The sequence below is a fragment of the Anguilla anguilla genome, chromosome 14, assembly GCF_013347855.1.
Source record: "Anguilla anguilla isolate fAngAng1 chromosome 14, fAngAng1.pri, whole genome shotgun sequence".
NCBI lineage: Eukaryota > Metazoa > Chordata > Actinopteri > Anguilliformes > Anguillidae > Anguilla > Anguilla anguilla.
The window spans coordinates 16735591-16751879 of record NC_049214.1 but is presented as its reverse complement, the minus strand read 5'-3'; the positions used below and the strand labels follow the sequence as shown (position 1 = coordinate 16751879).

Genomic DNA, 16289 nt, shown 5'->3' with positions numbered 1-16289 from the left:
GCCGCACACACGCGCAGCCGCACACACACAAACCGCGCTCCAAACACAGCACCTGCACACAGTCTGCACAAACAATATGCTCACATGCAGCCTGTACACCTTTGCAGTACACAAAGGCCAGTCAACCCGGCAGCAGCACCTGGCCCGAGGCCCAGTCCAATGAGCCTGCCCATGTGTCGCACGGTGTCAATGTGACGGCAGCCCCCGGCCCAGCCTGGCACGCGCCTGCCCCGAAAAAGCTGCCGGGCAGCACCTGCTCACCTGACATCCTGGCAGGAAGCGCTTGTTCACCCGAGAGGCAGACGGGATGCCCAGGAAGCATCCCAGAAACAGAGCCGGTCACGCTACGAGAGTTCTGTCATTACACCACGTGTCCTTGGGCAAGCATTCGGTTCAGGACAATACGCCGATGTAACGGGGTGTGAAATCTCCCCCACGACAAGACCGCAGCGGCGGCGTGGGGTGGTCTTCCTCCGACGCCGCGCGACGCAGCCCTTGTGCGAGGCCCGGCTTCGCCGACAACGGCCGGCCTGTGCTCTAATCCGCGCGAGGAACCGGCCCGTCCGCGAACTCAGGTAAAGGCGCCCGCGGGGCGGCGGCGGCGGCTCTGCGTTAGCCTCGGGGATGTTTACGGGCGCAATCGGAGGCTCTTTTGTGCGCGAAGGCTCCCTGTGATCTCAGAAGCAGTTCCTGCTGCGAGGTGACGGGGCCCTCGGGAGCCGTATAAACGCGGGCCTGGCTCAGAGCGGCGGAGGGGGGGGGGGCCAAGAGAGAGCCCGGTTCTCCCCACGGAGCAGCTCGAGCAGCCTGCGACCAGCTGGCCGGTGCATCGACCAGTCCGGGGGGGGGGGGGGGGCGATACGCTCTCGCTGAGCGAGCGGGAAGGCACCCGCCACGGAAACACTTCACCGTGGAATCAAAGCGGTGGACGGAAGATGGAACGTTGTCTTTCCTCCCTACTCACCTAGGGATAGGATGTGGCCATCACACCATGTCTACAACAATGCTAAAAATATCACAGAATTTTAAAATGTGGTACAATGTCACAGATGGAAAAAAACAGAAAGCATGAAGTCGGTGGGAAGATCTCAGATAATAGAAATCCAATACTGTAATAATAATACTAATAAAAATGTCAAAGATTGAATTCAGGGGGAAATTGAATATGCACCTGGGTGTTTTCAAAATTAGCTCATTGCGTGAGAAACATTCTAACATCACAGAGAGGGACACTACCCACTGTTTAAGTCCAGTAGGACCTCACAATTTCCATTTCAGGAAAAAAAGTAATCCGCTTGACATAGTGACATACGCTTTGTATACTTTGACATACGTCTGATCCATTACTGACAATCCTCATGCAACATTCGCCCAATTATGGTGCATTTCACTGAGGCCTGATGTACACAGCTACGCTGTGAAAGTCACATAATTATGGATTTCTTGTTATTACTCCGGTACAATTTCAACGACTACTCCTTCTAAAGTGCATTTCACGACATCTGCCACTAGACCAGCATGTCTCTCACTAATTCATCTCCTGAAGAGGATAATTTTGCATGGAAATAGTTATCCACGCTTTTTTTATGGCTTGAAAGTGACATCTCTTTGCAGCCACAGCTGTCAGACACCGGAGAGCAGTCAAAGGGGCCGGAAGATGGATGAAGGGGATGTATCTGGAATGTGTTTTCCCCACAAACGGAGCCGTCGGACGCTTATCCTCCAGCCCTCCTTCATGCCGTACAACTGAGGTGACGCACAATCCATTATTAAATGGCACAGGATGAGAATGGGGCATCGCATTGACATGAGTGATGTTTTTACCCTGAGCGGCGGGGCTCCTAATACTTTATGGCTGAATTAAGTGTCATCAATTTGCGTGGGGCTGGAGGACAGGGCTGGTATTCACAGCACCTGCACACCCGCATACAGATTTGGCAGGGAGGAGGAAAAACAGAATGACCTACAGGAAAGGAGTGGAGCGGCAAGTACAGCGAGCTCAGCTTATAAAATATTACCAACCTGAATAGTACTCATAATGAAGAGATAAAAAAATTATTCAGTGTTGTAACAAAGCCAGCGGTTATGTATATGCAGTGCACCTGTGGTAATGCCACATCCTGATAACCCCATGAGTGGCCCTGAGTACAAGATACTCTGATTCTGCAGTGAGGTTAATGTGTTCCTTGTCCACGGCAGGATCATATCATTGTGGAGGTCAACGGTACAATTCCTTCCAGAAGCACTCGGGTAGACCTGGTGCAGTGATTTGAATAGTTGAGTTGACAGGTGTCATTTGGATAAGTACTGGGTGTTCAGACAGATAGAGGGTGACATCATGCAGTGGTGACATACCTTTTGATTCGTTTGTGCAGTGAACTAATATTTGTACCACACTAGGTACATTAGAATGCATTATTGGTTTGTGTCATACTTGTTTCCGCTATTTGTGTATGTGCTGGCTATATACTGGTTCATCTGCATGCTGGTGAGGACTGGTGAATGCAGCCTACCAATGAGCTGTGGTTACCTACAGGTGTGTGACTCTAACTGCTTTACTCTATTGTATTTTTCAGTGGACCAAAACAGAAAAAAGCAATACGTGAATACATTAAAGCAGATTTTCTAAAAATATATGTGCAATAACAGTCCCTGTTGTCTGCAAACGGCACCGCAAATATCTAGACATCAAAACTGGGACTGGAATCAATAACAATGATGATGAAAATTAATATGAAACCTGATATAAAATATAATGGTGAAGATGATCCGTCTTACTTAAACATTTTCATATATCTACTCTGGACTTTATTACAGGGGGGTTTTGGGAAAAGATTTTCTTATGCTACCAGAGGCAGACAGAGAGTAAAACGTAGATTGATTTCTAGCATGGGATTGTTCTGCTAAAAAGCATTTATGATGATATGTTCAAAGACACACCCTGCCTCAGCCAATTCCTATTTTGTGGGCTTTGGATTTAAATTATGAAAATTGTCCTTCAGCAAGCATTTCTCAAAATGAAAATGGAAACTCTATTGAATCAGAGTTCAAGGATGTCACTCACAAGACATTCACCCAATATGGCAACAAAGGTCCTTGAATGAAATGTTTGTGTGTACCGGCTGAACGCTCTGACAAAACATCTGAAACGACCCGCAGACAAAAGCGTCAGAATGAAGCCCCGACAGAGCTTTGAATGCAATAAACCTGTGAAAGACAGAGCAGCCTGACCGACTCTGCAGGCATCATAACAACAGGAGATACATCACGTTCAGAGCGGGGTGAACAGGAAGAGACAGAGGGAGGAAAAAGTGAAAGAAAGAGAGAGAAAGAAGGGGGAAGACAGAAACGCAGCAGAGGCATGACAGATTGGAAAGCGCAGCTCTGCTGGTTTTCACTGACAATGGGAGCGTGTCAACAATGACCTGGAAACCCAGCCATCAGTCAAGCGCGCGGGTCCCGCGAACGGCACTCTGAAATCCAGGGTGCCGTTCCTTTGGCTGCAAGCCCCTCTGCTCCCTGATGCACGCACTGAAAAACACACGCGCGGGCCTCACGCGCGCACGGTCAGGTGACCGGCGGTCGAATGGGGGGGGGGGGGGGGGTCGTCCTACCTTTCATTGTCCACGCTCCTGAAGCTGGGAAGAATATGTCGGAAGCTGCTGTTGCGGTCGAGCTTGGGCTGGCTTTTGGTGCGTTTGATGGAGCCCTTCAGCCTCCGGCTCAGGAACCCCTGGACAGGAAGCAGCGAGAGACCGAGAGTGAGATGTTTAATTCACAGATTAAACAGATTACAGAGAGACCAACAGACCTTGGAGCTAGAGCTGCAGGAGGGATGTTACATTGATTTCTCTCTCGCTCCCTCTCTCTCCCCTCATCCGTGGCGGCTCAGAGCAATGTGCATTGTTGTCAGGATCTCACTGCCACATCTGCTAGCAGCGCGCGCAGCCAGAGCATCAACGTCGATGCGAGACTCCCATAAGCACCTGTTACCATGGAAACTGTTGGCTGGCATTAAAAAAGACTCGGAGTAGAAGACAGGACTAACACAAGTTCAGAGGAAGAACGAAGATTGGGCCTCTTTTTCTCTAAAAACGTGCTGGCATGCTTGCACAGCAAAAGGCATTCTTATGTAAAGCAGGGCCGGTTTGATAGAGTGTAATCATTTCTAACTGCTCTGGGTCTGTCTGTGAGCAAATGGGAGAGTTAAATAAAAATAGAGAGGTTACACTCGGCGAGGGTTTGGCAAGAACATCACTTGGTGAAGACAAAGCCGCGCCAAAGCCACAGACACTGACACTGACGAGATAATTACGGTGTTTGTGGCAAACACAACACAAACAGGCCTTCCTCCTCACAATTAACCTATCCTCATAATTAACACCCAGAAAATAATTTTGGGGTATGGCTCTGGCAATTATTCCTTTCAGATAAGATTGGAGACACACAACAGAGGAGGTGCCAAAGTGAAAAATTGAATAACGCACACTGATGAGGGCGCTAAGCTCTGTGCTGTCAACACACTTTGATCTCCCCTCGTCATCTGCCGATTGTCCGCTCGGCGGCGGTGGCAAACTAAAACAACACGGCACGCTTCTGTCTCTCTCCTCCTCTGCCTCCGGCCAGTCTGAGCAAGGGTCTTGGCTAGCTAGTCACATAAACACTATAGAATATCATTTTTTCTTATTGTATTTTCTAGAACTTTGCTCTTTCTGTTTGTGTAGGCAAATGGATCCAATATTTAAAATATATATATAGAATGCAAATTGAACAATAGCAACAATGGACCAGTTCTATCCATTTTATAAAGGTAATTATTGGAAGTCATTATGCTATAAAATACATGCATGAATATGTCATGCGCACTGCAGAAAAGAGGAGAGCTGGCTTCACACCTGAACTAAGTCTTTTTTTACATGAATTGCATGCAAACACACACACGCACACACATGTGCACACACGCACACACGCCAAATGATGAAGAAACCGAGGGAAAATGGGAGAGATCTGTAAATGCCTGAGAATCTGAAAATAAGAAAAGGGTGACCTTGAGAAAAAATGACAGCCGCTCGCCTCATCAATACCATTTCACCAGAAAATGACGAGTTATCTTGCTGCCCGTAGTCCTCTATTTGGTACCTCTCAGTGGCCTCGCACAGAGTCGATCTCAACTGTAGCTAAAGGAGAGTCAGTGACTGAAGTCTATTTAACTTCTTTCCACAGTTTGGTTGGTGCTGTTCCCCTTCTACCCCTAGTTATTGCTCTCAGACCCACTCTGCTACTTCTGAGCTCTCATTACATGCAGGTAAGATCACACTATTAGGCCAAAGGGCTTGAGTTAAGCGTCTGGTTGAGACTGTAGCACCCTCTGCACAGTGCCATTTTGCCTGTTCTTTGCAGAAACAAAAACAGTTGAAAGGGCATGCACAAAAAGAATTGAATAATTCCATCAGATGGCCTTTCTGAAAACACTCAGACTCCTCGAGATGAGACCTGCAACTGCAATATCACAACTTTCCCATCTCCCTCCGATCACATGAGAGCTAATTTAATCCTGAAACTAAATATTAGTACCCAAGATGCAGCTGGATCTTTTTATGATTATTCTTTTTGAAAAAATAAAATAAAATCAATCATTCAAATCAATCTAAATTTAGTATCCAGCGTATTGAAAGCTTTTTGTTTTCAGGTAAATTCAATATGCTTAATATATAATACTTGGAAATCACCTCCAGTAAGTTAGTAATTTACTAATGCTTTTCTATATAGCACTTATACATATACAAAGTATTGTGTAAGTCCATGTGAGATACCAAGAGAACAGTGAGATTACTAGCGATCCCTAACCTACATACTGATATCCTGCTAGAAATGTTGTACAGGGTTTAATTTAGTCTAATGTGACATGCTTGTCTTTAAAGCTGAACTCACAAGTTGACCAAGCACAAAGCCAGCATTCATAAACCGCAGTGACGACAACACAGCAAATGGGCAGAGTTAAATATACTTTTCGAGACACTTAAGTGTGCATGCTTGCCTGTGCATGTGCATGTGCATGTGTGTATTTTCCTGGCCCTTCGGTAGCACTGCCTCCACACTCAATCCATGGATGAGTAACTCCATGAGCTTGCAAACTGGATGTGGAACCTTGTTAGCAAAGTAGGGTGATTCAAAGGGAGAAGCAGAACCTGGAATATCTAGCCATAGAACATCATGCAGTGGAGGTGCTATTGAAAATCTAATAAATAAACTCCTTTAAAGAGAGTTACAAAAGTGAAGAAGGATGCAAGTTGTATTGTGAGGATTATAGACAGCTTGTGGTTTTGGGTAAGGTTTTTCATTCCCCTGACAAATAGACCTAACAGCAAAGTCAGGGCTCTGGGCTATTTTGAGAAGCACATTACCAACACAGCAACTTCACAGGAAGCAAAAGAATAGACCAGGGCCTGTGTTACCCGTCTTTTTACAGACTGCTCTGCCTGTCTATTTCCTGGATACTTTTAAGATGAAGAACATTGAGGACTCTTATTAAGTGTAGTAACAGCTTACTGCTTACTGTAATGTAATATAGCTTTATTCTTTCCACCCCCTTGATGATGTTCAACTAAGTATTTCTTCTCTCTGAGGATAATCAGGGCCAGAGTTACAAATGGCCATGGTTAATAATTAACCACCCGTACCGAGAGAGGTAGAGGGAGAGGGAGGGAGTGGGATTGAGAAAGAGAGCGAGAGAGAGAGGGAGATAGGGAGAGAGAGAGAGAGAGAGAGAGAGAGAGAGAGAGAGAGAGGGAGATAGGGAGAGAGAGAGAGAGAGAGAGAGAGAGCATAATGTTCCTTATTTCACTCTCCTGTTTGATAATTGATCTCTGTCCTCATTAACATTCTGTGCATGGCTGGTCATTTTCTTTTTTTCAGCTTCTGCACCCTCTGTTTTGATTAACAGCACTAGAGACAGATGTTGCATTTGATGTTTGACACATTGACATTTTCCAATGTTTGCACACGGATTCCACGGATCCACCTCTTTGAGGTGGTGCATATGATTTAAAAAGGATAACTGACCCAGTGTGAGGCCAACATTGCTAGCACACCAATACTAGTGGTACGCTTGCACTCAACACAAATTTCTAGATTTACCTATACAGGCAGAACCTCAGCACAGTCAGATGAGCAAGATCACCATATCTGAGAGCAAGCTGTCAGAGGTCACTGCAAAATAGAAATATGTCCATGAAGAAAGGGATGGGAAGTAAACACAGCATGGCTACATTACTGTCATTATTCAGGTTTATTTAAACAGGTACATGACTGACTTCTTATTTTTAGAGAAGCATGGGGAAATCAAAGCAGGAAGACGACGCAAAGGACCCTGCAGCCAATCAGATGCAGGGGATGATCGAGCAGTCTGATGTAGAAAGCCCAAAAATGCTGGGGTTCACTACGGTAGCCGATACATCTATTGTAAATGTGTTTTCCGATTTTCATTTGTGTTGTGATAATGTTACATTGCTTTGGATGTCTCTGCCACCATAGCTAACACCCCTATACTTTCAAAAAGCACCTGGAGATCTTTAATGACCGTAGCGAGTGCACCTTGGTGTAATATCTCTTCCCTAAAATGTCTTACTGCACATTATCATTGTGCTGGGGTTCTGAGTGTTTTACAGTATGCAGTCCAGAGGGACAATTCCACCTACTGGCCTACAAATATCTCTTCTAGAAGCACCTTAGATTCTAGGAGGTCTTCTATCCAAGCACTAAACAAAAACACACTGGCAGTATGGCTGCTGGCAAAAAAAAGAAACAGGTCTGTATTTAAATACAGAGCCAAGGGAGAATACATTGTAACACTGAGCCAATGACATTTGAGAGAGCTGTCAATTCTCTGTGGGGCACAGGTGTCCTATAACTGGCCCTGACGTGCTACAAGAGCTTATGGCTATTACGAGAGAGTGTCACTGTGGATGCCCACACAAATCCTGGTACCACCTGACACCTGGGTCACCATGTACTGCAGTGACTGGCCGACACATACCTTTCATTTACGCTTCTGCTGCCACCCTGTTCTGGGTACGGTCTTAATGACTTGCATGGGGTGAGAACAACCCTATGGGGTTATTAACCTCTGAGGAAACACAATTAATGACAATATGACTCCATTCATAAAACATATGCGTTGGAATCGGTAGTCACCTAGCCTTTTGTCTGTCCACCATAAAAATCACTGTAAAACATCCGGTAGGACAAGATAAGGTTATTATGGCCCAGGCCAGAACAGTGTGTGCAACGTGAGTTGCTGTATATTGAAATGATGCCATTAATTAGCAGAGGACGCCATCACCGACACTTAATTAGAATTAATAAGTGTGATACCACGTAGTGTGTGAGAGGGACACCAATGTGCCCGTGAAGCAGTGCGTAGATGACCCTGACTGGGGGGCGCAAGGGGAATTGAGGGGGGGTGAGACAGGGGGGGTTGCGAGAAGGACAGAGAAGGAGTCGATGCCCATCTCACTGCCTTCCGCTGACACGTCCAGATCAAGACGATGCAGTCTGAGCGGTTCAGATGGCACAGCCCTGATGGAGCGACTCATTTTGCCGCTGACGCTCCGAGAAGAGGCAGCTCTAATGGAGTGAGATGGAATCGGCCTCCAATAATGAACCGGGTCGTGCGCACACCGCATCAATGTCCCTCTCTGTCTTCCTTTTAATGAAAACCGGCCCGGCTAATCCAATCAAAGCCATCAGAACAAACAGTCTTGGTGTACAGAGAAAGACTAACAGAGAGAAAAAGATAACTGCTAATTCTGAATCAATACACGCAAGCAATATCCTCCACCCCTCCCTCCCCCAACCCTGACTGTTAATTCCCCTCACTGTGACATGACTGCAGCACTATTAGATTGGGTTTATTTTATTTTTCCAATGTTGGACAGTCTATTTTCAGCGGATAACCGACAGACGCATCATGTCTTTCTTCCCTCCTCTTCTCCCTCCCCGCTCAGAGAGTTCTTGAGGAGTTGGCAGCTGGCAGGTACTGAGAGAAAGGGGAACAGTCAGACTGACAGAACAGCGTCTCGGGCTGGACAGGAGCACGGGGGAGGGGCGCGGAGGGGACCCCGGTGGGCAGACCTGTACAGGGCTTCCTTGACAGCCCTGGAATTAGGGGCCCCTGGTCTATCGCCCCCTGCGACTTCAACCATGACGATTCAAGCAGAGATGGGCTGAAAAACATGGCTCTTTTTCAACACTAGTCAAATAGTCTCCCTGCCCTTCACAGTTGCACAAAAAGGATTCGCAGGACAGAGTCTCCAGGAGAGAGGATGCTGAGGAGCCCTTTCTTTAGACTGCACGCACTTGGAAGCACAAGGACGGCACAGTATACATTACCCTGACAGACCTGACCTTATACTCTCCACCTTATGCACTCCACAGTGTTTGCTCATCTGTCACATCAGCCCCATCCTTCAGGTAACCCTGACACCTGACCTGGGAGAGAGGGCAATGCTGCCAGAGGGCTCTTAGCACTGCATGAATAATGTCCCCCTCCCTCACTCCTGCATCTCATTTTATGACCACACATTATTTTATTGTTTTCAATAAAAGCAATGTATTGGGTCTAGATCACAATACATCTTAAAGTGCATTACATGGCGACGGTATTTTATGAGGCAATGTGTTAAAAAGGGCAATTCTCCAACTCCAAGCATTCAAAGAAATTGTAAAAAATGATCCAGGATCAGCATTTTTGGCCCATATCCTGTTACCGCAGAGTAGACTGTTTTATACAGCAATGCCTTGAAAGAGAAATGTACCATCAACACAGAACTGAGTTCCACCATCCACTATGAACCCATTAGCAAGCACTGCCTTTTGTTTAGATGTCATTTATTTCACAAACCATTGTTGAAATCGAGTACGTTTTTGTCTTTTCACACAACATATTCAACAGTGAACAAAATCTTTGCTGGTACTATATCCATTAAATAGCTCCTATTCTAGTTCTGTACCCATGAAAGAAATAGCTAATGTATGCTAATGCTGTATCTATATAAGAAATAATTAATCTGTGCTAGTACTGTTTCTATGAAAGAAATTGTAGTTGTGAGATAGTGTACGGAGGCGTGAGCACGCAGCTGAATAAAGTGATCACGCTGTGCAGATTTGTAATGCAGAGATTTGCACAGCACTTCCTGTGTACCAGCTGAAATAACTGGTTTAATAGCCTGAAAGCTGCGGTGATGGTAAGCAGTAGTGAATCCATGTACCAGGAATGTGCTTTTTGATTAATTTTATATTTAAATACTCCATGGCTTCCAAGACTAAACTTTGAATAATCAACCTCCCCACCCCGTGAACTATATGGAAGTCCAGTATTTTCTTCCAGTACAAATAATAACTTACTTCTGTGTGCACACTCATGCTTCCAAGCAGTATTATTAATAACAGAAATTCATTATCTGTTATTTTATGCAGGCACTCCATAATGAATATTGATGAAAAAACACAGCTGAATATTTCGCTTTTTAAATTAATTAATAAGCGCTCGTTTCCTGATCCCAATAATTGATCTCAAGCTTGGATAAATGAACATTTGGATATTGTATTTTCATCTGTTCTACATATGATTTATGCTTTGATAATGACCGCTGCTTGGAACTCAAGATTAAAGACCTGGAATGGGGTAATGGTCAAAACTGACCTACCCCGTTCAGGGGTCTGGATCTGCAAACAGCTGCTTTAAACTGCTCAGAGTGGCAATGAACTGTACTGGCTGTCCAGGCCCAAAAACAGCACTGAAAACTGCAGATCATTCTGCTTTACATCTGATCAAATGAAAATGACAGCAGTCTTTGTCATCACATCACATCTAAAAATGGAGTCAAAATCATTTTCTGACAAATCCTGTCATATTCAGTGAACTACACAGACGTCTAGAACCAAGAGGCAGAGAATAACTGAGATGGACTATATCACAAAAGAGTTGACTGCTTCAGTCTAATAGTAGTCAGTACTAGCGTTACTAGTTCACAAGGCTATATCAAGGTTGTGTAACTTTCACAGGGTAGTATGCACCTGCTTGAGTACTACCAATAGCTCTAGTCACTGTTCTGTGTTTTTAGCTGTTTTGACATTGATTCAAGTACATATCTGCGGCCAGTGGCACAAAAAAGGCCTTGAACAGATAAAGCCCTGAGTCAATCCCAAAATGGAGGGAGGGAGAGAGGCAGGGAGAGAGAGAGAGAGAGAGAGAGAGAGAGGGTGGGGGCAGGGAGAGAGAAAGAGAGAGAGATTCTGACAGATTTAGATCAGTGCCTAGGGGGCTGCGTTGGATGTCACTGTAAGGCTGAGCAGGAGAAATAAAGAGCACTACCCAGTTTCAGGAGGACCATGGCCAGGGTGTGGACGGCAAAGCATAAGTTCACATACGGGTCACTTGATCATGGCGCAGTGAAGGGTGCATGGCTCAGTAACAGTGTGGGGTGCATGCGGGGCCCTGACCCCGCCCAGCCCTCTCACATCATTCTCAACTGACTGGGCTGCCTCCAGAATGCACTACAAAGCCCACTGTGTTCTTAACACAGTCGTAGAGAAAGCTGAAGCTGAAATAACCATACAATAACTTGCCTTGACTTCGAGAGTAGTTCTCGACTTACACTGCTCTTGATTCCCAAAACAGCAGACAAACCAGTCCGCTGCAAGATTGGAGCGCAGCAAAATGTCCTCTAAACAAATGAGACGCTACCAAAAGTCTCCTTCATTTTGGGATATAAACACAGACCACAACAGCCTGATCTCTGGGGATTAGACCGCCCTATTAAATATTCATTACTGGTTTTTTTCTGTCATTGACTTCCATTTATTGTGGAATAGAAGCCGTGTATCCAAAGAGCTGCAATAGTCGGGTCGGCATGTAATTGCTATTTGTGAATTGCTCAGCGCTCAGAGAGGCAGAAGGATTAAAACAATTGTTCTGTCCATCTCCCTCTCTCCTCTCTCCCTGCTCTCGAATTTGTTTACTTTTCATCCCCCAATCTCATATTCTTCGGATTTATCTCAATGCAGCTGAGAGGTCAATTTCTGAAAGAAGATTTTAGAGGTTCACGGTCTTTGTTTTGAAAATGCACAGGGGGAAAAAAAGAAAAAAAGATTTCAGGTTTCTTGCATGGGTATTATGACTGCAGCCTGCAAAATTGCACCCTGCAAGCTCTAAAAAAATTTGAAGGGTGCGCGTTTTGCGAAGCGCTCGGCAATACGGTGCCATTTATGCAGTTCAGGAGGAGTGAAATCAGTCACTTGACAAAGATATAAAAAGCCCTGAAGCATCTGGTCCTCTGTTTCGCACTCAGTCAATGCACATGTCATGAGCTCACATTATGTGAAAAGGTATTGCACTGAAGATGAAACATGAATAGAATATAACCTTAAATTATTTCAATTCAAGTACAAGGAATGAAATGGTCATATTACAATAATTAATTATGGAAAGTTGTTTTAGAAAAGCCTAATTGTCAGCACATTATGAATGGAATCAATTGTCAGTGTTCAGCAGAGAGAACATTTCAAATTACCTTCTGTTCCTGTGAATCATATTTATTTGCCATTTTAACCGCAAGTCTAGCTAATCTATGCATTTGCCACTGGTGAACAGAAAATCATTGGATGATTAAATTAAATATCCTCACTGTCATGACATAGATAAACTCCCCTTACAAAATGCCAGTCAAAGCAGTCCCATGTGCACATTACAGACCATGGACTTCTTTAGGTATAAGCCAGACATTCGTGCCAGACATAAGCGCGGTTGTGATGTACTTCTCCTGCAAGTGCCGATACTCTGATCTGGGCCCGGCACCGGGCGTCTGCTCGTGCTGGAGAGACACAGTGGCAGAACGCGGCGGTATTACACCAGAGACACTGCGACAGCTTTACAGGTTGCTAATCGCTCATTAGCTTTCCGGTGAGAGAGCCCAACCAGACAGCAGCTGCAGGAAGTCCTGGGCACAATTCCATTACAATGTGTTCCCTCCCTCCATTCAGGAGTCGCAGGCTCCAAACGGAGCCGGTGCCGTGGCCTTTAATTGAATTACGGTGAGAGCACTTACCAGAGGACAGTGGGCTCCCAGGAGCCGTGCCAGTCCTGAGACGGGCCAAGCTCTACCCAGCCATTGGGCCATGTAGCCACGCTTGTATGCAGGTCTCTCCTGTAGGCCTCCCCTCGTTTATACACCACATGCTGCAGCCCTCTGTGGCTGACTGATAAATGAAATCCCGTCTATTTCCATTTAACCAGAAAGGTACATTGTGGGCTGCTGAGAGCCTGGTCAACAGCAAGATTGTTGCAGTGCTCTTTTGAGGTTTTTGTATTTTCTTACTCCTCTATTTTTAGCTGGGCAGTCGCATAGTCTGGCAGGAAGACTTTCAGGGTGTGTATTCATTGTGGCTGTCAGTGGTGGAGAGGGGGGTGTTTAGTGCTGAAGCAGCATGCCTTTACTTTTTCACACTCCTCTGCACAGCTAGAGGGATGTGTCTCTTTGATCCTGAAGTGCAGCCAGACGATTCAACACCAGAGGGTTGTCGGTTTTATTTGTAGTTGGGCTGCCATCCCTGTGAGCGACATAACTCACATAAAAAACCTAAACAATGCATCTGTGGCTATAGTTCATATGTAACATGCAAGCATCACAAGTTTCCCTAAGCAATTTGCTTGGTAATTATGTGATTCTCAGTGGTTATGCATTACATTCATTTGGCAGACGCTTTTATCCAAAGCGACGTACAAAAGTGCATTTTCATGATCGTAGACAACTGCTGAACACGGGTTCAGTAAGGTACAATTACTTATTTTGTACAGCTATTTCTAGCCGAGAACAATGAACACTATCCTGGTCTAACATCTGCAAAGCCATTATGCAATACATGGTGACGGCTTTGATATTGTGTAAAGGAGCTGGTTGGCTGGGATCTTTCTTTGAACAACCGGAGCCCCGTTTCCACCATTTGAAATGTTCTATTAACACCCAAAAAGAATATTGAGCTGAACTTATTTACTTGTGACACAGTCATTTTTTTCTAATCTACAGGCCACAGGGTACTACCAGTGAGGCAATACTGATTGGATCACAGGCATATCCCTCATTGATTATAACTCTAACCTGTCACCTGCCACATATTGAGACAGGTAAGAATACTGTACAATCATCACTTGAGAATGGTCAACTTAAACCTACAGACTCCTTGTCATATATGGCTTGTAGTCCAAGCCTGAACTTGTGATGTCTAAGCTGTAGGGCAAATCATGCACTCATAATGAGCACTTTCACTGAATTAGCCACTCAAGAGCACTCTCTGGGCACGCCCAGTGCCAGAATGGTGAAGACTTTAAAAGCCTTGCCGAAAGGTCGGTTGACAAGAAAAAAAAAATTGTCTGGGCCAATCAAAAACATACAATAAAACTGGAATATTATCAAAGAACTCCATAAATCTTAATAATATTTTTTCATCTGAAACAAACTGGTTTTTAAAACTTTGTAAAGTAAATAACACATTTTAAAAAAAAAATTATTTATGTATTTCTTTTTCATTCATTCATTCATTTATTCTCTTTTGCTTTAACAGTGCTGAGCAGGTTGTGTGGATATATTAAATAAAATGGTGTGAAAAAGTTTTTGCCCCCTTCCTGCTTTGATCTGTTATTGGGTATTTGTCATACTGAATGGTTTCAGATCTTTAGCCAAACGCAATATTAGAGAAAGGCTACTTGAGTAAACACAAAACACATCAAAAAAAAAATCTTTTATTTGATACAAAAAGTTATCAAACACCCATATCACCCACGTGAAAATGTTAGTGCTCCCTTAAGCTTAATTTTTATCAAGTCGCTTTCCTATTGTGAAATCATGGATACTGACCTTAGCTGAGACTAGAGAGGCCTGCAGTTTTTTGGATGTTCTTCCGTGAAATCTTTTGTGACGCTCTATATGAGTTCTTGCCGGACCCTTGGAGAAATTTTGACAGACCACTCCTGTGAAGATTCAACACTGTTCAAGTGTTCTCCATTTGGAGATAATGGCTCTTTCTGTAGTTCAGTGGAGTACCAGAGCCTTAGAAATGGGTTTGTAAGTCTTGTCTAGGCTGATATATTTCAACAACTTTTTTTCTTAGTTTCCCTTTGTCTATATAACATTTTGTCTAAAGATCTGAAACATTATGCAGCTTGACAAATGTGCAATAACAGAGGGAATCAGGTGGGGACAAATACTTTTTCACGGCACTGTAGGAATTAATATTCTCTGCAAAAGTCTGAATACTCCTGTGAGCCAGTGTATAGGCCTGAATACTCCTGTGAGCCAGTGTATTTAATTACATACAACACAAAACAGCTCAGCCTCTCTCTTTAAAACTTTTGTAATTAAAATATAAACATTGAAGTATAACCCAATACCAAGGCAATAACCTCCTTTTCATTATTTTCCCCTTGAAGTATGGGGGATTCCTCTGAAATCTGTACCAACCACTCAAAAATCACACTTTTGTATCGCATAAAGGTGCAACTTGCCACCTACCAGACTAGTTGAAGGAGAATTGTAAATAACGTGAGAGATTGTATTTGAAAAATTTGTCAGAAGCCTCAGTAACTTTGATGCCTGACCTTTCAACCTGAGGCTCAATTGAGTTCTGGTAAGAACTGAAGACAACACATATCAAATTGAATCCATGAAAATTTGGTCTTTTTTGGAGACAGAAAATCAAGCAATCAATAAGACAATGAGGCTTCTATGACATTGAACTTGGACCTTGTGAACTGAACTTGTATAGATTTTTGGGCAACTGCGAGGTTGGATCAAATTATATATACAATAAAGCCCTGTGCTAATGTGCCCAACTATAACATTAATTTGGATATAACGTGATCATCGCTCGGCTCCCGTCCACCACATTTCGACACTGTATTAATACGACAAAGCAATGTCATTTCTAGCAAGGTTTTATTTAGCCTATGGTTATATTTGTCACATGCACATTTTGTTTGTAATAATCAGTGTATTTCCTACACGTTTATCTTATGTTTATATGTGAGTATGTAAAACCTCAGTCAAATACTTTGTAATTTCATTTTCAAAATGGGATGAAGGAAATAAATTTATCTCACATGTGTATTTTGTGTCCTATAAATAAAGTGGGTGATAATGAGTGAAAACATGTTTATCCCCTCTTTCTTGACATATCAGTCTCTTTGTGAATACTGAGCTCACCAGTGCTCTTTCTTCTTAATGACGTTCCAAATA

The 16289-nt window shown here is 44.0% G+C and overlaps 1 protein-coding gene across 9 annotated transcripts in view; it reads right to left on the bottom strand.

Moving 5' to 3' along the window:
- Nucleotides 1-16289, bottom strand: part of dab2ipb (DAB2 interacting protein b) — a 191504-nt gene that overhangs the window by 92262 nt on the left and 82953 nt on the right. For 7 of the 9 annotated variants that reach the window (XM_035390340.1, XM_035390341.1, XM_035390346.1 and 4 more), the window contains one exon: nucleotides 3615-3733. In XM_035390340.1, coding sequence (XP_035246231.1) covers nucleotides 3615-3733 — 119 coding nt within the window. Of the gene's footprint in view, nucleotides 1-3614; nucleotides 3734-3811; nucleotides 3900-16289 lie in introns of those variants that run through there. The other 2 variants (XM_035390351.1, XM_035390348.1) reach the window with 2 other exon arrangements.